The sequence below is a fragment of the Oncorhynchus mykiss genome, chromosome 5 (genome assembly GCF_013265735.2).
Source record: "Oncorhynchus mykiss isolate Arlee chromosome 5, USDA_OmykA_1.1, whole genome shotgun sequence".
Classification (NCBI taxonomy): Eukaryota; Metazoa; Chordata; class Actinopteri; order Salmoniformes; family Salmonidae; genus Oncorhynchus; species Oncorhynchus mykiss.
The window spans coordinates 74,447,369-74,472,791 of NC_048569.1; the positions used below are offsets into that span (position 1 = coordinate 74,447,369).

General features: G+C 45.9%; 1 protein-coding gene across 7 annotated transcripts in view; it reads right to left on the minus strand.

The window, feature by feature from the left end:
* Nucleotides 1–25,423, minus strand: part of LOC110524556 (E3 ubiquitin-protein ligase LNX) — a 95,260-nt gene that overhangs the window by 41,523 nt on the left and 28,314 nt on the right. For 5 of the 7 annotated variants that reach the window (XM_021604330.2, XM_021604332.2, XM_036978391.1 and 2 more), the window contains 2 exons: nucleotides 6,331–6,590; nucleotides 4,763–4,918 (listed from right to left, as the gene is read on the minus strand). In XM_021604330.2, coding sequence (XP_021460005.2) covers nucleotides 4,763–4,918; nucleotides 6,331–6,590 — 416 coding nt within the window. Of the gene's footprint in view, nucleotides 1–4,762; nucleotides 4,919–6,330; nucleotides 6,591–24,224; nucleotides 24,888–25,423 lie in introns of those variants that run through there. The other 2 variants (XM_036978393.1, XM_021604331.2) reach the window with 2 other exon arrangements.

The following is a 25,423-nucleotide window of genomic DNA, read 5'->3' on the forward strand; positions in this document are numbered from 1 at the left end:
ACTGAACTAAACACACCCCCACTGACTTCATACTTGGCTAAGCACAACCCCCACTGACTTCATACTGAACTAAACACCACCCCCACTGACTTCATACTGAACTAAACACCACCCCCACTGACATCATACTGAACTAAACACACCCCCACTGACTTCATACTGAACTAAACATACCCCCACTGACTTCATACTGAACTAAACACAACCCCCACTAACTTCACACTGATCTAAACACAGCCCCCACTGACATCATACTGAACTAAACACAACCCCCACTAACTTCATACTGAACTAAACACAGCCCCCACTGACATCATACTGAACTAAACACAGCCCCCACTGACTTCATACTGAACTAAACACAACCCCCACTGACTTCATACTGAACGGAGAACAACCCCCAATGATGTCATAGTGAAAAAAACACAAACCCCACTGACAACATAGTGAACTAAACACATCCCTCACTGACATCAAACTGAACTAAACACACCCCCACTGACTTCATACTGAACCTAACACAACCCCCACTGACTTCATACTGAACTAAACACAACCCCCACTGACTTCACACTGAACTAAATACAACCCCTGCTTACGTCATACTGAACTAAACACAACCCCCACTAACTTCACACTGATCTAAACACACCCCCACTGACTTCATACTTGGCTAAGCACAACCCCCACTGACTTCATACTGAACTAAACACCACCCCCACTGACTTCATACTGAACTAAACACAACCCCCACTGGCTTCATACTGAACTAAACACACCCCCACTGACTTCATACTGAACTAAACACACCCCCACTGACTTCATACTGAACCTAACACAACCCCCACTAACTTCACACTGATCTAAACACAGCCCCCACTGACATCATACTGAACTAAACACAACCCCCACTAACTTCATACTGAACTAAACACAGCCCCCACTGACATCATACTGAAATAAACACAGCCCCCACTGACTTCATACTGAACTAAACACAGCCCCCACTGACTACATACTGAACGGAGAACAACCCCCAATGATGTCATAGTGAAAAAAACACAAACCCCACTGACAACATAGTGAACTAAACACATCCCTCACTGACATCAAACTGAACTAAACACACCCCCACTGACTTCATACTGAACCTAACACAACCCCCACTGACTTCATACTGAACTAAACACAACCCCCAGTGATGTCAAACTGAACAATACACAACCCCCCACTGACTTCATACTTGACTAAGCACAACCCCCACTGACTTCATACTTGACTAAGCACAACCCCCACTGACTTCACACTGAACTAAACACAACCCCTGCTGACGTCATACTGAACTAAACACAACCCCTGCAGACGTCATACTGAACTAAACACAACCCTCACTAACTTCACACTGATCTAAACACAGCCCCCACGGACGTCTTACTGAACCTAACACAACCCCACTGACTTCATACTGAACTAAACACCACCCCCACTGACTTCATACTGAACTAAACACCACCCCCACTGACTTCATACTGAACTAAACACAACCCCCACTAACTTCACACTGATCTAAACACAGCCCCCACTGACTTCATACTGAACTAAACACAACCCCCACTAACTTCACACTGATCTAAACACAGCCCCCACTGACTTCATACTGAACTAAACACAGCCCCAACTGACTTCATACTGAACTAAACACAACCCCCACTGACTTCATACTGAACGGAGAACAACCCCCAATGATGTCATAGTGAAAAAAACACAAACCCCACTGACAACATAGTGAACTAAACACATCCCTCACTGACATCAAACTGAACTAAACACAATTCCCACTGACATCATACTGAACTGACCACAACACCCACTGATGTCATACTGAGCTAAACACAACTCCCACTGGCATCATACCGAACAATACACAACCCCCACTGACTTCATACTTGACTAAGCACAACCCCCACTGACTTCATACTTGACTAAGCACAACCCCCACTGAATATGTACTGAACTAAACACAACCCCCACTGACTTCATACTGAACTAAACACAACCCCCGCTGACTTCATGCTGAACTAAACACCCCCCCCACTGACATCATACTGAACTAAACACAGCCCCCACTGACTTCATACTGAACGGAGAACAACCCCCAATGATGTCATAGTGAAAAAAACACAAACCCCACTGACAACATAGTGAACTAAACACATCCCTCACTGACATCAAACTGAACTAAACACAATTCCCACTGACATCATACTGAACTGACCACAACACCCACTGATGTCATACTGAGCTAAACACAACTCCCACTGGCATCATACCGAACAATACACAACCCCCACTGACTTCATACTTGACTAAGCACAACCCCCACTGACTTCATACTTGACTAAGCACAACCCCCACTGAATATGTACTGAACTAAACACAACCCCCACTGATTTCATACTGATCTAAACACAACCCCCGCTGACTTCATGCTGAACTAAACACCACCCCCACTGACATCATACTGAACTAAACACATCCCCACTGACTTCATACTGAACTAAACACAACCCCCACTGACTTCATACTGAACTGAACACAACCCCCACTGACGTCATACTGAACTAAACACAACCCCCACTGACTTCATGCTGAACTAAACACAACCCCCACTGACTTCATGCTGAACTTAACACAACCCCCACTGACATCATACTTGACTAAGCACAACCCCCATTGACTTCATACTTGACTATGCACAACCCCCACTGACTTCATACTTGACTAAGCACAACCCCCACTGACTTCATACTTGACTAAGCACAACCCCCACTGAATTCATACTTGACCAAGCACAACCCCACTGAAGTCATACTGAACTAAACTCAACCCCCACTGATTATTTACTGAACTCAACACGACCCCCACTGACATCATACTGAACTATACACAACCCCAACTGACTATGTACTGAACTGAACACAACCCCCACTGACATCATACTGAACAAAGCACAACCCTCACTGACTTCAAACTGAACTAAACACAACCCCCACTGACTTCATACTGAACTAAACACAACCCCCGCTGACTTCATGCTGAACTAAACACCACCCCCACTGACATCATACTGAACTAAACACATCCCCACTGACATCATACTGAACTAAACACAACCCTTGCTGACGTCATCCTGAACTAAACACAACCCCCACTGACGTCATACTGAACTAAACACAACCCCCACTGACATCATACTGAACTAAACACATCCCCACTGACGTCATACTGAACTAAACACAACCCCCACTGACATCATACTGAACTAAACACAACCCCCACTGACGTCATACTGAACTATACACATCCCCACTGACTTCATACTGAACTAAACACAACCCCCACTGACATCATACTGAACTAAACACAACCCCCACTGACGTCATACTGAACTATACACATCCCCACTGACTTCATACTGAACTAAACACATCCCCACTGACTTCATACTGAACTAAACACAACCCCCGCTGACTTCATGCTGAACTAAACACAACCCCCACTGACGTCATACTGAACTATACACATCCCCACTGACTTCATACTGAACTAAACACATCCCCACTGACTTCATACTGAACTAAACACAACCCCACTGACGTCATCCTGAACTAAACACATCCCCACTGACGTCATCCTGAACTAAACACAACCCCCACTGACGTCATACTGAACTATACACATCCCCACTGACTTCATACTGAACTAAACACATCCCCACTGACTTCATACTGAACTAAACACAACCCCACTGACGTCATCCTGAACTAAACACATCCCCACTGACGTCATCCTGAACTAAACACAACCCCACTGACGTCATCCTGAACTAAACACATCCCCACTGACGTCATCCTGAACTAAACACAACCCCCACTGACGTCATACTGAACTATACACATCCCCACTGACTTCATACTGAACTAAACACATCCCCACTGACTTCATACTGAACTAAACACATCCCCACTGACGTCATCCTGAACTAAACACATCCCCACTGACTTCATACTGAACTAAACACAACCCCACTGACTTCATACTGAACTAAACACATCCCCACTGACATCATACTGAACTAAACACATCCCCACTGACTTCATACTGAACTAAACACATCCCCACTGACGTCATCCTGAACTAAACACATCCCCACTGACATCATACTGAACTAAACACATCCCCACTGACATCATACTGAACTAAACACATCCCCACTGACTTCATACTGAACTAAACACATCCCCACTGACTTCATACTGAACTAAACACATCCCCACTGACTTCATACTGAACTAAACACATCCCCACTGACTTCATACTGAACTAAACACATCCCCACTGACGTCATCCTGAACTAAACACATCCCCACTGACATCATACTGAACTAAACACATCCCCACTGACATCATACTGAACTAAACACATCCCCACTGACATCATACTGAACTAAACACATCCCCACTGACATCATACTGAACTAAACACATCCCCACTGACATCATACTGAACTAAACACATCCCCACTGACATCATACTGAACTAAACACATCCCCACTGACATCATACTGAACTAAACACATCCCCACTGACATCATACTGAACTAAACACAAACCCCACTGATAAAACACAGCATACAGAAATGTCATATGGTTCAGAAAAATTAACCATACAATCATTCACTCAAACAAACACACGCATACCTTCCTGCGGCACACTGGCGTTCCTCGCATTGTCTCGTTCCTCTGCGGTCTCATTCGACACGGATGTGCCACTCTTGGTCCTCCGCAGGACACTGAATGCACGGTTCAACCGCCTGAAGGAGCGGCTCCTGACCGAGGTGCGGTCATAGTTTCGGACTGAGGGCACAGAGAGACAGGGGCACACTTTATAGAGCAGCTCTGTTGTGATTGAACATGCCTGGACAAGTCTCTGAGCCTGCCTCATCACAGCCAATCAGATGCCTGAGATATCTCGTTCTCTCTGCCTCTAAAAAAGCCATAACAACAGCTTGAACACATCTGTTTTAGAGAATCCAATCAAAATCCTTCATGAATTCCCCAAACAGTCATTTGTTTGTCATTATGTCAAAGCTGATGAACAGGATGGAGGGGGCCTATAAACTCTGCAGGGGTGATGAGCTTCCTAGACTGCAGCAGTCATGTTTCATGTAATCAACAGATAAAACTTGGTGCAGTATAAATACAGCAGTCTGACCCTACTATAGTCTACTGAGATTCTGACAGGGAGTGTGGCTCTACCAGAGCGGAGCAGGCTGCAGTGGAGTGTGAGCCCCAGCCTGGCTCCCCTGAAAGCGGGGCAGTGATTCTCTGCAACTCCCCTTGTTCTGCGGGCCTTGAGAGATGCAAAGGCCTCCTGAAAGCCACATTATTCTTTTAAAGCATCCAGCTCTTCTGGAGATGACAGCTTGTTCAGCAGCAGTGGCTCTGCATGGCGGTGGGTGCTCTGCTCAGCGGCCCGGGCCAAAAGTGCTGTTGCAGCGTTATTTGGTGTCCCCACCGGCAGCGCGTTCACATTTAGAAGGGGATGTGAGTGAGTACAACAGTTGTGAGTGGCTCCAGGGTTCACAGGTGGGATTAGTGGAGGGTGAGGGCCTGTCTGTCTGTCTGTCTGTCTGTCTGTCTCTGTCTCTGTCTCTGTGATAAAATATTAGTGGAGGGTAAGGGCCTATCACGTAATTCAGTATTAATGGAACTGGGCTGTGTGAAATTCTCATTCCACCCACTCTCACTTCCTCTCTTTACATTCTTTCTCTCTCTCTCTCTCTCTCTCTCTCTCTCTCTCTCTCGGTCTGTCTGTCTGTCTGTCTGTCTGTCTGTCTGTCTGTCTGTCTGTCTGTCTGTCTGTCTCTGTCTCTGTGATAAAATATTAGTGAAGAAGCAATGCTAATTTAAGAATAGGATTTCTGTCAAAAGTCTTGAAGTAGTACAGATACTGTGTTTCAGTGAGCATGGGCTCTGGGATGTTTACCTGTGTGTGGGTATGATGTAAAATGTATGTTTGAATAGTGTTTACTGGTGGTATCTATGTGAGTGAGGGACTATGAAACTGTGACTAGAAAGCCTCTGCTGGCTCCCTGCTTTATATTGCTTTTCAATCAGTCACACTGACAAACAGTTCGATACGCACAAGCACGCACACATTTACGCACACACGCACAGACATACACACACACACACTGCTTTATAGATCAGAGAAAGGTTACTTGGTGCAGAACTACACAATCACAAACACATCCGTACGTACGCACACTCACAATCACTCTTTTTGGTACTGCTGCGGGCTGCCAGGCTGGTGGTGCTGCCTGATTGGCTGTTGTCCTCCATACTGGGGTCAAAGGCGGGGTTGACAAGGCCGGGATCGTCTGATAGGAGGGCAACAGCAGCAGAGGTGGGGCCATCGCCGGGCAGGGTGGCAACGGTGAGTTCTGACGTGCTGTCAGTACAGTCACCCTCCTGGGAACGCCGCTTCCTGTCTGCAGACAGGCCATAGTGAGACGCACCTTTACACCTGCAAATGCACACAGGGAGAGAAGGACGATCAGTCAGGGGGACGCACCATAGGCCCAGCTGGATGAGGTGATGCATCAACAACAACATCCAAGCAAGAAAATATGGGCTACTAGGACAGTGAGGTGTTTGGAACCTGTGATGGATAGAACCATTATTCTGCTCTCAGTGACTCATCACCAATTACCATGTGTCATGAATTATGATGTGCTGAACACACAACAGCCACTGAATCACGGAGCAGAATGGAGATAGCCATCGGTCAACAATGGCTGACAACATGTCAACACTGTCTGAATCCTCCTGTACCCTCGTTGGATCAGTAGTGACAACTGTTAACAACATAGTCCAGTTAGAGACAATATGGACAGGGATTAAACCAGAGGGATAAAGGTTAAAGGTCACCACCATCTCAGGAGCAGTAGTTAAAGTGTTGTGACCTCCAACCCATCACCCTCTGGCTGTGTCCATCTCCTCACTTCCACTTCCTGATCCAAGCTGCCCTGATGCGACATCTATCTGACCTCACGACTGAGGTCATCATCTTGATAAGTGATTCCTCCTCAGGCAACAACATCACACACCCAATACGCAACCTGCTAGTGTATAATTGCATATTGTCTTTCATACGTCCCTGATCATTGTATTTGTATTTAATGGCTGTTCATCTGTAATAAAAAGTGGTTTGATAATGTCATACTGAGCCGCTGAGTCTCTGCTTCTTGTCATCCTTCCTGGCTTCTTTATTTGATTCATTCGGTGTATAATGACATGCATTATGCTGATCTGTGAGTCGCTGTGGATAAGACCAGCTAACAGATTGAATAATGATGTGAGCAAACAAACGTATAGAACAGGTAACAGAAGAGACATCAGGGATACAAAACACCACGCAGGTCTTTAAGTCATATTCTCCCTCATGAAACTAATCGCATTCTCAAACTATTCTTCTTTCCCGTACCTACACTCGACATGCAACACAAACAGAACACTCGAAAGGCACAAACACACAAACACCCACGTGCACGTGCACATACACAGGAACGCACACACACACGCACGCACGCACGCACGCACGCAAACACACACACACACACACACACACACACACACAAATCCCTACAATTGAAATCTTCACAAACTGATAATGTTGGGAATGTGTTTGCATATAGACAGCAAATAACTGTCTCTGTGTCTTTCTCTCCCATAGTAAAGGTTTTTGGTTGAAGCTCCAAGAACGGAATCTGAAATAACATTGTCCTGTCTCTGCATCTCTGTGGAGCCATAAGAACAAACTTTTACTTTGTTTTTATGGGCTGGATCAGACCCAGTTAGAGCTTCTACTCACACACAGACATGCACAGCAAACTGGATCCATTTCTATATACATCCTCATTACAGCAGCAGGTATTATTACTGCATATGGAGGACAGGATGCAATTAAGGCAAAATGGAGGACATTAAGCAATAGCTAAAATGGTGGCAGTCAGCCTCATGCTCCATTTGGGAGGATACAAATAGAGGAAATAGCATTAAATGGCGCTGAGTAATGGAAGCTCAGAAACAGGCTGTGTGTGTCTAAGGGAGAGAGGCCATTGGCTCTCTGGGGGCTCCAGCGTTTTGTCTCAATCAGAGGTCTGTCTGAGCAGGTCATGCTCTATGTCCATACATCACAGACAGAGACATTTAATCCTGAACTGGCCTCTATATCTTACTTTTCCAGCCATTGGGCTTGACTCTCGCCAGTCAGCTCTAACACTAGGCTGACAGACACACAGAGAGTTTGGGGAGCAGTCCATTCAGTTTGGGTGTGGTGACTGGCATTCAAAGAAGAGGATGAAGTTTCAGACAGTGGAGCCAAGCAGAGGCCCATTGATCATGATTTGTGGCCCAGTCAGAGCTCTGCTATGCAGGGATACTTGTGGTTACTAACTCCCCCTCCTCCACCTGTGTTCCACCAGGCTGTCAGATGGAGGGAGGCGTGTCTGTGTGTGTGTGTCCAAGCATGCGTGTGTGTGTCTCTCTCTCTCTGCTGGAAACTCACCTTAATTCAGAGTTACTATATTGAATCGCATCAAGCCTGTCGAGTCAGCAATATACCACTTAAGCAAGGGAAGTGTTTGGATAGAAGAACACTATTTCAGTCAACAACATTGAGCCCTATACCAGTAGAGAGGAGCAGCAGCCTTTCACAACATCCATCACAACATCTACACCAGTAGAGAGGAGCAGCAGCCTTTCACGTCACTCAACATCCATTAGTGTAATTAAAGCTACATGCACATCAGACACAAAATACTGCTGTTACACCAGCATGTTCCGTGCACACGCGTATGCGCACATACACACACACAAACAACACAAACACAAACACATACAGACACTGCGATACACCTACAGATGGCAAAGCCTGTAGTACAGTACATTGGGCCAAGCTGACAGTAAGCAACTAAATCCTTAGACAACATTTCCTTCATATTGTTTCAACTTCGGCAGTGGAAAACCACAGTAAACATAACTGTTCAGAGAGGGATGAAGAAGTTCCATTCAGGTATGTAAATCTCAGAGGCCACCCAACCAGCAATTTCCTTCTAATCCTGGTGCCATATTTGAATAACCATTAATAAAAACATACATACCATTTGTTCAGGTCTGTCAAAGGCTACTTCTTATGTCTACCGGTGTCCTTGTCTCCCCGTCTCTTTATCTGTCTGTCTCCCCGTCTGTCTCCTGGTCCGTCTCCCTGTCTGTCTCCCATCTGTTTGTCTGTCCATCTCCCCGTCTGTCTCCCGGTCTGTCTCCCTGTCTGTCCGTCTGTTTGTCTTTTCGTCTACCTGTCCGTCTCCCTGTCTGTTTGTCTCCCTGTCCGTCTCCCTGTCTGTTTGTCTGTCCGTCTGTCTTTTCGTCTCCCTGTCCGTCTCCCCGTCTGTCCGTCTCCCTGTCCGTCTCCCCGTCGGTGTGTCTGTCCATCTGACTCCCTGTCTGTCCAACTGTTTTTCTTTCCATCTCCCTGTCCTTCTCCCCGTCTGTTTGTCTCACCGTCTGTTCATCTTTCCGTCTCTGAGTCTGTCTCCTGCTCCATCTCCCTGTCTGTCCATCTCCCTGTCCTTCTCCCCCTCTGTTTGTTTCAACATCTGTCTGTCTGTCCATCTCCCCGTCTGTTTGTCTGTCCGTCTGTCCGACTGTTCGTCTGTTCATCTCCCTGTCTGTCCATCTGTGGGTGTACCTGTCTGTCTTCCTGTCTTCATCCTGCAAGTCACCAGACGAACTTGCTGGGTATGAAATAAGCTGTAGCGTCTGTACCATCAAATTGATTGTATATCCAAATATGATCCAAGTAATAAGCTCACACAAGGTGTGTGACCAGTGCATCACCCAGGTGGTTTGAAAATAACTAGAAGGCATTATCTATTCGAGCGGAAACTCACAGCACAATATGGTCTTCCCCTCAGAGATGACATGCTAGTCATTGTCTCGTGTGTGCCTTGTCATTAAGGGCTTTGGCTACCCTTAAATCAAATCCCCTTCCTTCTGGGCATCAAAGGCACAGTTCTGCCGTAGCCACTTAGGCATATCTCCACTGCTGCTAAGAGCTTTAATGGCTGTCTGGAGGAATTAAGGCCACAATCTCTCCAGTCTGAGGCCAGGAACAGGGAACCCAAACAACCGTCCCGAAGTCACAGTGGGACAGACAGGACCCCAGAGAGAGGATCCAATGAGCCTACAAAGTGTCCTATGAGTATACAAGCTAACAAAAAGACAAATCTCACATAATTTTCTTCAGAACCAACTGCTCTATCTTTTTGTCTGCCCTCCTATCTAATACACAGCCTCCTCCTGTAGTGGAAGTTGTGTTTTTCTGCCCCCTCCTCTCCCCTGTGTGTGTCAGTGAGTGATTTCTGGGGATCATGGAAAACTTTGTGCTTGAACAGCCCGCCTCAGCAGCAGTACACCAGGCTTAGTTGTCCACAGTTTCAGACACAGAGAGACACTTCAACTATCGCATAATCTCCCTCAACCCTGTGATCTGGAGAGAGATAGCTAAGGAACAGCAACTCTAACCCATTCCTTATCACTAAAACATTCTCACCAATCCTCCCTTCCTCTCCTTCTTTTCAACCTGCCCTCCTACCCCCTCCCCCTCTAGCACAAAAATAATTACCCATCATGCCGTGGGAGAGGCGGCGGTGGCGATGACGGTGGCGGAAGGGAGAGAGGAGGAAGCGCCCTTGCTGGCAGTGACACAAACAGTCCTGCTCATATGATGTGAAATAAACACCAGCTCACAACTTATCAAAGCCTGTGAGATTCTCCAATCCTCTTTAGGGGTGAGTGGATTATCCTCCCTAACCCAAATACGCTACGTTCTCCTATCCCTGACTGAGCGCAGCACAGAAACATATCTTCACAGAATACACAGCCAGCACAAATAACCAGGCCACTATTAAAATATAAACTAGATCAGTCAGTCAGGTACGGACACAGGGCTCCCATGAATGGCCTTGACTACCCAGAGTGTGGCCTCATTCCCGTCAGTCAAGGATGGTGCAGTGTTGTGACCTGATCCCTGATGGGTGTATCCACTGAGAGATGGCTACTGAGTTACTGAGCGTCCTACAGGAACCAACCCAGTCCCCCGCCGGCCTTTCCCCCCTTCTGGCAGTAGAGAATCCAGCAGTGTTAATCCAGACTATAGGAGTACTGAAGTGCAATCCTCTCCCAGCTCACTACATGACAGCTCAGTTCTTAAAACACATTGGAATATAACTCCTGACATAAGAGTGGCTGAGAGAAAATAAATGTAGCTATGCCACTGTGAAAGAGGGGGAATTTTTATGTGAAAGAGAATGTCATTTGGGACCAACAATTGCTTTGCCCAGGAGGCCTATGTTTGTGGTATCCCATCATTCCTGAGCGTTTCTGTTAATCAACCTTCTTATCTTCTGAACTGAGGGGTATCCTCTTTCTAATCTCTATCTCTGCTTTATCACAAGATCAAACTGGAGCTCATTGCCTTGGCAACATAGCCTGTGGATTAAGAAACTCAAAATCTCACTAATCGTGAGAATAGAAGAGGGGAAAAAAACTCTTCTCCTTCTCCCTCTCCCTCTCTGTGTCTGAGAATGACGAAATTCCTCTGGGCGTCTGCTCCAAAAGTAATTCACTGTCCCAAGGATTAAACTCTTGACAGGAAACTGTCTGCCTGTCTGGGAGAGCTTTTGGCTTGAACACATCACACAGGAAAACTCACTTCAAACAGTTTGAAGAAAAAAAACACAGCCGTTCCATTCTTTCCCTCAGGAATCTGTGTGAAAGGAGCACCTAGGCCCTAGTTCCTTTCCTAGAGGATGAGATAACACAGGAGCACAGGGGAGCACCTGGGGAGCACCTGGGGCATGGACACTCACTCACTCACTCACTCACTCACTCAACTCACTCACTCACTCACTCACTCAACTCACTCAACTCACTCACTCAACTCACTCACTCACTCACTCACTCACTCACTCAACTCACTCACTCACTCACTCAACTCACTCACTCACTCACTCACTCACTCACTCACTCACTCACTCAACTCACTCAGTCACTCACTCACTCACTCACTCAACTCACTCACTCACTCACTCACTCAACTCACTCACTCACTCACTCACTCACTCAACTTAGTCACTCACTCACTCACTCACTCAACTCAGTCACTCACTCACTCACTCACTCAACTCACTCAACTCACTCACTCAACTCACTCACTCACTCACTCACTCACTCACTCAACTCACTCACTCACTCAACTCACTCACTCACTCACTCACTCACTCAACTCACTCACTCACTCACTCACTCACTCACTCACTCACTCACTCAACTCACTCACTCACTCACTCACTCAACTCACTCACTCACTCAACTCACTCACTCACTCACTCACTCACTCACTCAACTCACTCACTCACTCACTCACTCACTCACTCAACTCACTCACTCACTCACTCAACTCACTCACTCACTCACTCACTCAACTCACTCACTCACTCAACTCACTCACTCACTCACTCACTCACTCACTCACTCACTCAACTCACTCACTCACTCACTCAACTCACTCACTCACTCACTCACTCACTCAACTCACTCACTCACTCACTCACTCACTCACTCACTCAACTCACTCACTCACTCACTCACTCACTCACTCAACTCACTCACTCACTCAACTCACTCACTCACTCACTCACTCAACTCACTCACTCACTCACTCACTCAACTCACTCACTCACTCACTCACCCACTCACTCACTCACTCAACTCACTCACTCACTCACTCAACTCACTCACTCACTCACTCACTCACTCACTCACTCACTCAACTCACTCACTCACTCACTCACTCACTCACTCAACTCACTCACTCACTCACTCACTCACTCAACTCACTCACTCACTCACTCACTCAACTCACTCACTCACTCACTCACTCACTCAACTCACTCACTCACTCACTCACTCAACTTACTCACTCACTCACTCAACTCAGTCACTCACTCACTCACTCACTCAACTCACTCAACTCACTCACTCAACTCACTCACTCACTCACTCACTCAACTCACTCACTCACTCACTCACTCACTCACTCACTCACTCAACTCACTCAACTCACTCACTCAACTCACTCACTCACTCACTCAACTCACTCACTCACTCACTCACTCAACTCACTCACTCACTCACTCACTCACTCACTCACTCACTCACTCACTCACTCAACTCACTCACTCACTCACTCAACTCACTCACTCACTCACTCACTCACTCAACTCACTCACTCACTCACTCACTCAACTCACTCACTCACTCAACTCACTCACTCACTCACTCAACTCACTCACTCACTCACTCACTCAACTCACTCACTCACTCACTCAACTCACTCACTCACTCACTCACTCACTCACTCACTCAACTCACTCACTCACTCACTCACTCAACTCACTCACTCACTCACTCACTCACTCAACTCACTCACTCACTCACTCAACTCACTCACTCACTCACTCACTCAACTCACTCACTCACTCACTCACTCACTCACTCACTCACTCACTCACTCACTCACTCACTCACTCACTCAACTCACTCACTCAACTCACTCACTCACTCACTCACTCAACTCACTCACTCAACTCACTCACTCACTCACTCACTCACTCACTCAACTCACTCACTCACTCACTCAACTCACTCACTCACTCAACTCACTCACTCAACTCACTCACTCACTCACTCACTCACTCACTCACTCACTCACTCACTCACTCACTCACTCACTCACTCAAAGAAGAAACAAATATTTCTGAATTTAAGCAGGAAAATGATCTTTTACTTTTGAAGAGAGCAAACAACTACATGTTAAACTCAAAACATACTAATTCATGTAAAATAAACCCAGTAAACACCTTGCGGCACACACACACACACACACGCACACACACACACACGCAACATGGGGAGGGAGATTGTTCATTAATTAAGCCCATAGTGACAAAGGCCTGGAGAAAAGGAGAGAACATCTGTGTTCACTGGCTTCTTAATTAGATCAGTTAATCAATTACTAGTAGCTTTCTTTCTTTAGAGTAGACCATATACAATATACAGGGAGATAATTGAAATGTCTTTATTCTTTTGAAACTTTTGTGAGAGTAATGTTTATTGTACATTTTTTTAAATAGTTAATAATTTTTTTCACTTTCTTTGGCAATGTAAACATATGTTCCACAACTCCTGCAGCTCTGTCACACGCTGGGCATGTACATAGTCAATGGCAGGCTTCGAGGGGACTCCTATGGTCGGTACACGTATAGATCATCTCTTGGCAGTAGTACTGCAGACTACTTTACCACTGACCTCAACTCAGAGTCTCTCAGAGCGTTCACAGTCAGCCCACTGACACCCCTATGAGATCACAGTCTACTTGAACAGAGCAATACTCAATCATGAGACATCAAAGCCAAAGGAACTGAGTAATATTAAGAAATGCTATAGATGGAAGGAATCTAGTGTGGAAACCAACCAAAAAACTATTAGGCAACAACAAATTAAATTCAATCCCTTTTAGACAACTTCCTGGACAAAACGTTCCACTGTAATAGTGAAGGTGTAAACTTGGCAGTAGAAAATCTTAACAGTATATTTGACCTCTCAGCTTCCCTATCTCATCTAAAAATGTCAAACAGAAAACCGAGGAAAATTAACAACAATGAAAAATGGTTTGTTGAAGAATGCAAAAACCTAAGAAAGAAATTGAGAAACCTGTCCAACCAAAAACATAGAGACCCGAAAAACCTGAGTCTACGCCTTCACTATGGTGAATCACTAAAACAATACAGAAATACGCTACAGAAAAAGCAGGAACAGCACTTCAGAAATCAGCTCAATGTAACTGAAGAATCTAACCACTTCTGGGAAAATTGGAAAACACTAAACAAACAACAACACAAAGAGTTATCTATCCAAAATGGAGATGTATTAGTAAACCACTTCTCCAATCTTTTTTGCTCTATAACAAAGAACAAACAGCTAAAACATATACATGATCAAATACAAATATTAGAATAAACTATTAAAGACTGCCAGAACCCACTGGATTCTCCAATTACACTGAATGAACTACAGGACAAAATGCAAACCCTCCAACCCAAAAAGGCCTGTGGTGTTGATGGTATCCTCAATGAAATGATGAAATAAACAGACAAGAAATTCCAATTGACTATACTTAAACTCTTTAACCTCATCCTTAGCTCTGGCATTTTCCCCAAAATTTGGAACCAAGGACTGATCACCCCAATCCACAAAAGTGGAGAATAATTTGACGACAATAACTACTGTGGGATATGCGTCAACAGAAACCTTGGGAAAATCCTCAGAATTATCATTAACAGCAGACGTATACATTTCCTCAGCGAAAACAATGAACTGTCAAATTGTCTTTTTACCAAATTATCGTACGACAGACTGCATATTTACCCTGCACAGCCTAATTGACAAAAAAAAAAACACACAAAAAAACAAAGGCAAAGTCTTCTCATGCTTTGATGATATCAAAAAAGCCTTCGACTCAATTTGGCATGAGGGTCTGCTATACAAATTGCTGGACAGTAGTGTTGGGGGAAAAACATACAACAACATATAATCCATGTACACAAACAACAAGTCTGCAGTTAAAATTGACAAAAAACACATACATTTCTTTCCACAGGGCTGTGGGGTGAGACATGGATGCAGCTTAAGCCCCACCCTCTTTAACATATATATGTCAACGAGGGCACTAGAATGGTCTGCAGCACTTGGCTTCACCAGAATCTGAAGTCAAATGTTTGCTGATGATCTGGTGCTTCTGTCACCAACCAAGGAGGGCCTACAGCATCACTTAGATCTTATGCCAGACCTGGGCCCTAACAGTAAATCTCAGTAAGACCAAAATAATGGTGTTCCAAAAAAGGTCCAGTCGCCAGGATCACAAATACAAATTCTATCTAGACACCGTTGCCTTAGAGCACACAAAAAACAATACATACCTCAGCGCCGCAGGTAACTTCCACAAAGCTGTGAACGATCTGAGAGTCAAGGCAAGAAGGGCATTCTATGCCATTAAAAGGAACATAAAATTCGACATACCAATTAGGATCTGGCTAAAAATACTTGAATCCCAATGCCCATTGCCCTTTATGGTTGTGAGGTCTGGGGTCGCCTCACCAACCAAGAATTCACAAAATGGGACAAACATCAAATTGAGACTGCATACAGAATTCTGCAAAAATATCCTCCGTGATCAACGTAAAACACCAAATAATGCATGCAGAGCAGAATTAGGCTGATACCCAACTAATTATCAAAATCCAGAAAAGAGACGTTAAATTCTACAACCACATAAAAGGAAGCGATTCCCAAACCTTCCATAACAAAGCCTTCACCTACAGAGAGATGGCAGATCTGGCTCTCAAGAGAAGACAGGCTAATTGTACACTGCCGACAAAATGAGGTGGAAACTGAGATGCACTTCCTAACCTCCTGCCAAATATATGACCATATTAGAGACACATAATTCCCTCAGATTACACAGATCCACATAGAATTTGAAAAAACAAACCCCATTTTGATAAACTCCCATATCTACTGGGTGAAATACCACAGTGTGCCATCACAGTAACAATATTTGTGACCTGTTGCCACAAGAAAAGGGAAACCAGTGGAGAACAAAAACCATTGTAAATACAACCCATATTCATGTTTATTTATTTAACCATTTGCACATCGTTACAACACTGTATATATACATTATATGACATTTGTAATGTCTTTATTATTTTGGAGTGTAATGTTTACTTTTACTTTTGTTAATTATCTACTTGCTTTGGCAATGTTAACATATGTTTCCCATGTCAATAAAGCCCCTTGAATTGAATTTAATTGAGAGAGAGAGGCAGAGAGAGAGAGAGAGGCAGAGAGAGAGAGAGGGAGAGAGAGAGAGGCAGAGAGAGAGAGAGAAGCAGAGAGAGAGGCAGAGAGAGAGAGAGGCAGAGAGAGAGCCAGAGAGAGAGGCAGAGAGAGAGAGAGAGAGAGAGGCAGAGAGAGAGAGGCAGAGAGAGAGAGAGGGAGAGAGAGAGAGGCAGAGAGAGAGAGAGAGAGGCAGAGAGAGAGAGAGAGAGAGAGGCAGAGAGAGAGGCAGAGAGAGAGCGGCAGAGAGAGAGAGAGGCAGAGAAAGAGGCAGAGAGAGAGAGAGAGAGGCAGAGAGAGAGAGAGAGGGGGGGGGGGAGGGAGGGAAAGACAGAGTGGGAGTGATGGAGGGAGGGAGGGAGGGAGAGAGGGAGGGAAAGACAGAGTGGGAGGGATGGAGGGAGGGAGGGAGAGAGAGAGGGAGGGAAAGACAGAGTGGGAGGGATGGAGGGAGAGAGACAGGGAGGGAGAGAGGGATGGAGGGAAAGACAGAGTGGGAGGGATGGAGGGAGGGAGGGAGGAAAGAAAGGGAGAGAGAATTAATGATGAACTGAAAGAACATTCATCAGTAGGCGTGCTGGTGTGTTGATTGGATTCTACTGCTTTTGCTCAGAAGAAATGTCAGCTGTATGATGAAGCGACAGCTGAAATCCTCAATGACTGAATAGGGTTGAATCTCAGCTATGGGGTGTGACTTAACAACAAAACCTGTCAGGCCCGAGACGAACACGTGCAAGGCCCATATCATAGACAAATACAAAAACAGGTGGCTCCGCTGTGCTGGCAACCGTAAGTCTGGCTGATCTCATTTGGCAGGGTTGGTTTACCAACCCTCTGGGTGGCAGGTAGCCTAGCGGTTAAAAGCGTTGGGCCAGAAACCAAAAAGTCACTGGTTCGAATCCTCAAGCCAACTATTAGAAAAATCTGTTGACGTGAGCAAGGCACTTAACCCTAATTGCTTCTGTAAATTGCTCTGGATAAGAGCATCCACTAAAAGAGGTAAATGTAACAGTCTAAAATAAAACACCCCATCAGGGACACGGCCCAACCCCGAGTCAATGAGGTCATCAGCCTCAGCTTTTAATCAGGATTTTTTCCCAATCAATATCCCATCATCAGCCAAATCCATGACCTCACATGACCAGCCAGGAACGCCGTATATGCACTAGTCATTTTATTAGTGTGGCATTTCAAACAACAGTTTACCTCTCTGTACTCCTCTGTCCCTCATCTCCTTTTCCTCCATCCTGTGCTATCTTTTGTACTCTCTCCATCCATCCATTCTGCTCTCCCCTCCTCTCTCTCTCCCTCCAACTTGTAACTCTCTTTCTGTCAGAGGAGAACAGCACAGCGAGTACAGAGCTGATTTATTCTCTCCTCGGCTTGGGAGAGTAGCTGGCTCTGAGCTCGCTACAATAACAGTGATTTCTCCATACATAAAGACTTTGCTGTAGGAGCACAGCACAATAGTGCATATGGTATCTAATGGTATCTTTCATGCAACTCTGGAAATTGTCAGTGCTTCAATGTAAGTCTATAAGGCCCAAACCATGGCAGCTAAGAATGACTGCAGTGGGAATTGTGCTTATATCATTCTTTCCAGGACTGTGATAGTATGTTATGTGTTTGAGAGACACACTAAGGGTTATTAGGTACAGTATGTGGAGGTTTTTGTAAGTGTGCATGTGTGTGCACGTGTGTGAGCGTGAGAACCTTTCATGTTAAAAGGCAATCAAGGACAGCCTCCAGAGGATCTGTGTGTGAATAATACAGTATCTTCTATTCACTGTGCCTTTAGAGGCCTGTGTGTGAATAATACAGTATATTCTATTCACTGTGCCTTTAGAGGCCTGTGTGTGAATAATACAGTATATTCTATTCACTGTGCCTTTAGAGGCCTGTGTGTGGATGATACAGTATCTTCTATTCACTGTGCCTTTAGAGGCCTGTGTGTGGATAATACAGTATATTCTATTCACTGTGCCTTTAGAGGCCTGTGTGTGGATGATACAGTATCTTCTATTCACTGTTCCTTTAGAGGCCTGTGTGTGAATAATACAGTATATTCTATTCACTGTGCCATTAGAGGCCTGTGTGTGGATAATACAGTATCTTCTATTCACTGTGCCTTTAGAAGCCTGTGTGTGGATAATACAGTATCTTCTATTCACTGTGCCTTTAGAGGCCTGTGTGTGGATGATACAGTATCTTCTATTCACTGTGCCTTTAGAGGCCTGTGTGTGGATAATACAGTATATTCTATTCACTGTGCCTTTAGAGGCCTGTGTGTGGATGATACAGTATCTTCTATTCACTGTGCCTTTAGAGGCCTGTGTGTGGATGATACAGTATCTTCTATTCACTGTGCCTTTAGAGGCCTGTGTGTGGATGATACAGTATCTTCTATTCACTGTGCCTTTAGAGGCCTGTGTGTGGATGATACAGTATCTTCTATTCACTGTGCCTTTAGAGGCCTGTGTGTGGATGATACAGTATCTTCTATTCACTGTGCCTTTAGAGGCCTGCGTGTGGGTGTGGCTGTATAGTTCTATGTACCTGAGTGTGCTAATAGATGTATATCTGTTCTAACCTCCTATTAACTTAGACTTGTATTGCATTTCATTCAAGTGGTTAGCTTACTTTTCCCTAACATGCTACTAATATAGTGCCAGAGTAGCCTAGAGTGCAACACATTTAACTTATCTGGCATTCTGTCAGAATGTGCAATATTTTGTGTGTATGTGTTATCACCCCCTGTCAAAGCATCCCTTTCTGCTAGTATCTCACAGTTCTGGAGGTGCCACTCTACATGCCTCTGCTCTCTATGGTCTCATTTCTCACATGGTCACATGGTCAGGGAGCGGGCGGGTGGGCCTTGTTGCCGTGGGACACGAGCCTCCACCAGTCTATCCAGCCCCCGTGGAAACAAGGTCACCACGGAAACTATCCCTGCAGCGCCTTACCATAGTTCCGCTGGGCCCCGTTTGTTCCCACTATGTGACACGGTCTCTGGATGACGTGTAGCCTGGGGCGTGGCCAGGGGCGTGGCACAAGGCAGCCAGGGAATCACATCACTGACATGACAGATTAGACTAGATTAGATTAGCTTCTGCTTTCCTCTCATCTCCTCTCCTCCCTCTCGCCTCTGTCTCACTCTCTCTCCCTTTCTCTCTCTGTCTCTGAGATAGCTGTGCTACACTGCAGTCTCTTTCTCTCTCTCTAAGTGTGTCCTAAACCAATCATATTGTTTAAGGCAAGCCAGCCCAGGCCCCAGAAATGAAGACAGATTCTTAATTAACGCTCTATAGCACTGCAATGTGATTATCAGAGGAGTAGAGGGCATGTGTGCTGGGGGAGGGGTGAGACGTGTGTGTGTGTGGCAGTGTGTGTGTGTGTGTGTGTGTTATCGAAGAAATGTGGATTTTGTATATGTTTGCAATCACTGGTCAGAATGGTCTCCATTGAGAATGTAATTTGCGTGTCCAGTTGGACAAGATTTTTGTCTGTTGTCCTGATTTAATCATAACCTCTATACCCTCCTCTGCTCCGCCCCTCTGACTCCAGCCTGACAGATGCGCTGAGACAGGGAGAGCCGCCTGACCGCAGAAAAAGGATTCATACTCAATACAAACAAAAGTTTAATTAGTGAAGCCAGCCCTCCACCTAGCCGCGAGGCTGAGATGGGCCTGGGCCGGGATGGTAGTCAGGGTACGGTATGTCTTTCACTGGGGATGGGATGGACCTGGAATAAACAAACGCCTCTTATCGTTGAGATCTCCTGCTCTGTGGCCGGGAGGCGGGCTAATCCTGTTAGGATGTGTCCGTGCAGAAATCTCTGGGAGCACTGGGAGTACGCCGCAGCTCTCTCCACGTCAAGCTTTAGGGGAGATCAAACACCTTGGAGATTCAGGTTGAAAGGACGGAAGCTAAACCAATCATAGTGTTTAAGGCAAGCCAGCCCAGGCCCCAGAAATGAAGACGGATTCATAATTAACGCTCTATAGCACTGCAATGTGATTATCAGGGGAGTAGAGGGCATGTGTGCTGGGGGAGGGGTGAGACGTGTGTGTGGCAGTGCATGTGTGTGTTATGGAAAAATAGAGGGAATTATGTATATGTTTGCAAAAGGGGTGGTAAGTGGACGCAGCGTTCATGTCTTTTGTGTGATTTTGTTGTGTTTGTGAGCATTTGTGCAGGGACACATGGAGAGAAACGTCATATACAGTAGGTGCTCTTGTGTGTGTGCCAGTGCTGCGTTTCAATTGGTGCTGACAGAGGGCAATGGTGGTAACTTTATTAAAGATTTCAATTCTCTCTCTCTCTCTCTCTCTCTCTCTCTCTCTCTCTCTCTCTCTCTCTCTCTCTCTCTCTCTCTCTCTCTCTCTCTCTCTCTCTCTCTCTCTCTCTCTCTCTCTCTCTCTCTCTCTCTCTCACATAACATACAATACAATATAATTTCTCTCATAGAATAAAATCACTTTATTGGTAAACAGAGAAATACAGGGCAGACAACTGAGAGAGAGGCAGAGAAAAGCATAGTGAGAGAAGGAGAGAGGTATTAAATGCTGGAAGACTGCTCCTGGCTGTCAGGGCAGTGGATAAAGATTAACGGTGTGCCATGAATCTCCAGCCGGTTCTCCAGCCTGCTTTCCAGCTAGCTTTCCAGCCGGCTCTCCAGCTAGCTTTCCAGACAGCTTTCCAGACAGCTTTCCAGCCAGCTTTCCAGCCTGCTTTCCAGCTAGCTTTCCAGATAGCTCTCCAGACAGCTCTCCAGACAGCTTTCCAGCCAGCTTTCCAGCCAGTTCTCCAGCCAGCTCTCCAGCCACCCAGAAAAATACTATGTCTGCATTTGTCTGCTCCCCTATCTATCGTGTCATAGTCAACAAATGTCCCCTGTCACAGAGACAGCGATGCGCACAGACACATGGAAACACACACAGATACACACTCATGGTATTTACAAACAATCCCTAATTGGAAAGACCCACATTCTGAACGTGCTCCCAACGGTCCCCTCACGGTCCCATTGCTATGGCAGCCGTATGCATGGGCAGATGGGATGCAGGGCCAGGAAGTGACCTTATCCTCTCCTGTCTCCTCTCATCTCCCCTTCTCTCTCTCCTCTTTCCTCCTCTATACCCTTCTTTCTATTTCTAATCTATTCTCATTGCACCTCTTCTCTCCTCCTTTAACATCCTCTCCCTCCCCTCTTTCTCCTTTTCCCCTCACCTCCTCTCCCCTTTTGTTACCTCTCCACCCCTACCTGTTCTCTCCATTTCTTCCCTTTCTGTTCTTTCCATCTCTTTTCCTGGTCTCCTCTCCTATCCTATTCTCTCCTCTCTCCCTCTCATCTCCCCTTCTCTCTCTCCTCTTTCCTCCTCTATACCCTTCTTTCTATTTCTAATCTATTCTCATTGCACCTCTTCTCTCCTCCTTTAACATCCTCTCCCTCCCCTCTTTCTCCTTTTCCCCTCACCTCCTCTCCCCTTTTGTTACCTCTCCTCCCCTACCTGTTCTCTCCATTTCTTCCCTTTCTGTTCTTTCCATCTCTTTTCCTGGTCTCCTCTCCTATCCTATTCTCTCCTCTCTCCCTCTCCCCCTCTCCTCTCCCCATCTCGCTGGGATTCATGGCTGTCCAACAGGGAATCTGAGTGTCTGCAGGAGCTAAAGCTTCACTCAATAGAGGATCCTCACAATGGAATGGGAGACTTTTTAAAGCGTTGCATTGTTCCCTGTATTCATGCAGCATAATGGGACATTTCCGTCAGACTGGGGACTGGCGAGGACAGCTTAGAGATCTGTGAGCCCCAGGTTTCACGCGTCTGCTGAATATACCAATATCACTGAGAGAGACAGAAAGAATGCACTGAGGGCCAATATAGACCATTCCCGGAAAGACTCAGTCTATATGCATACAAAGAGAAGGAATGTCCACATGGTCAAACCGTATAAAGACTATACTGATATAGACACACTTAGAAACACACACACAGACCCAAACCTATATTCACAAATATGATTCAGCTGCACAGCCCAAACATCCACATACACAGCTCAATTCTCCACACTTGCAAACGTATAATGAAAATCAACAGTATGCAGTACTTGTTTAGGCTTATTTTATGGAGGACGGTGTCTATTTTAAAACATGAGAACCTGAGTCAGTGGAATGAAATACAGTAGGAAGTGAAAGTATCATCCACTCCTCAGTATGATGAATTCAGCTGGCTGGATGAGAGGGTTGTTGCCATGGTGTCAAAGTGCCTCAGTAAGAGTGTGTTTCACATTAACTATGACTGAATGGGCTCCTGAAGTGTGTGTGTGTGAGTGTGTGTGTGTGTGTGTGTGTGTGTGTGTGTGTGTGTGTGTGTGTGTGTGTGTGTGTGTGTGTGTGTGTGTGTGTGTGTGTGTGTGTGTGTGTGTGTGTGTGTGTGTGTGTGTGTGTGTGTGTGTGTGCGTGTGTGTGTGTGCGTGGGGGGGTCAGGGCAAAGATGTGAATAAGCTGTGTGTGTGTGGACATGTTATGGTTGTTATTGTTGAATCAAACAGACACACTCACACAGGCATGGCCATGTATGTCCTCCACACCTAAATAACTTATGAATAACTCAATGTGCACACATACAGAGACCATCAAAGCGTTTAGCAATAGCCGTACACAGGTTCACATTTTGGTACAAATAAATAGACTGCACGCACACACACAAAACAGGAAACACACACACACAGAAACATCCCACAGTCCTGATGAGAGTGCTCCCATGCTGCAGTGCTGCTCTGGAGCATCCAAACAGACCTTGTCTGCACAAAACCCTCTACCTGCCACAGCAACCGCATCCTGCTGCCAAGGCAACCGCATCCCGCTGCCATGTTCACTGCTACGGAAACCATTACCCAAGTCAATAACTCTCTTTACTGCCAGATTAAAACACAAACACACACACACACACACACACACACACGCACAAACGTGCACATACACAAACATACACTATCGCATTCACAATTGGGTGTGCATTCTCACACATACACACACACATACTGCAGGGCTGCATGGGCTGCTGCTGTTGGAGGAGAGTGATGGGGGTGAATGGATGCAGCAGGTCTATGCTGAGTGGGACAGTGGTACAGTACTCACAGCTCAGAGTAGAGGATGTGCAGGTTGCCCACATTGTCAGTGTAGTTGGCTGGGCTGAGCCAGGGTAGAACCAGCAGCAGCAGAGCCTTCATGGTCAATACACAGTCAGCTCTCTCTTGCTCTCTTTCTCTCTTTTCTCTTCCCTCTCCTTCTGCACTGGAGCTCTCTCCTCCTCCTTCCCTTCCTCCACCTCCTCCTCTCCGAGCCTGACCGTGCTGACTTCTTCCCTTCTTTCTTCGGAGTAGCTCTCAGGTCTAAATTACTCCCTTTCTTTTTTATTTTCCTCCTTCTCCCGTTCTCTCTTTTCTGTCTCCTCCTGTCTCACTCTCTCTCCCTTAGAGAGGCTGCCTGGTCATCTCAGCTGCAGAGGCGAGCAGGCCAGCTGCCAGAGATTGAAGACAGAGTGGAGGATGAAGAAGAAGAAGAAGCAGCAGCAGTAGAAGCAGGTGCAGAGAAGAAGTCCCGTGGAGGTAGATGATGTAGAGGAGGACGAGGAGGAGGAAGAGGAGGGAGGAGACCAAGGGGAAAGTGGCACATTTGGAATACGATTTGAAATGTGCAGGCTATAATCTGCTCTGGGCACTAGTGAGGTGTAAGAGGATTTGCGCTCGTACGAGTGTGTGTGTATGTGTGTCAGAGGGAACAGCGCAGCCTGTGACTTATACTGCAGCAGGAACCACTGAGAGGGAGAGATGGAGCAGACCAAACAAATGGGGGGGGGGGGGGGGGGGTTACCTGGGGCTTCTCTGATTGGTCGCAATCCCCCTCCCTCTCTCTCTCTCTCTCTCTCTCACACACACACACACACACGCACACTCACACACACACTGCATTAACCTCCCCCTGCCCGCACATGAAAAATAATTGACAATGAGCAGGGGAGAGAACACACTGCACACAATATTCATTACAAAGATAGAAGCCTGTTTGTTCTGAATGGAGTGAAACAGACTGATAGAGAGAACAGAAAAGGAGAGTTAACTGTTATAATAATTCTTGACTGAACCAAACCAGTGGCCAAATGCCCAGCGATATATTCAGGGAAAGTGTTGTGGGGGTGTGTGAATTGGAACAGGGGAAGGGGGGGGGCTAGACCATGTGACAGAGGCTAGACCATGTTTGATAAACCTGCAATCTTAAGGCCTCCGCACGCTTCCCAGCCGAAACAGCTTTGAAAAGTTTGTGCATACAGTGGGGCA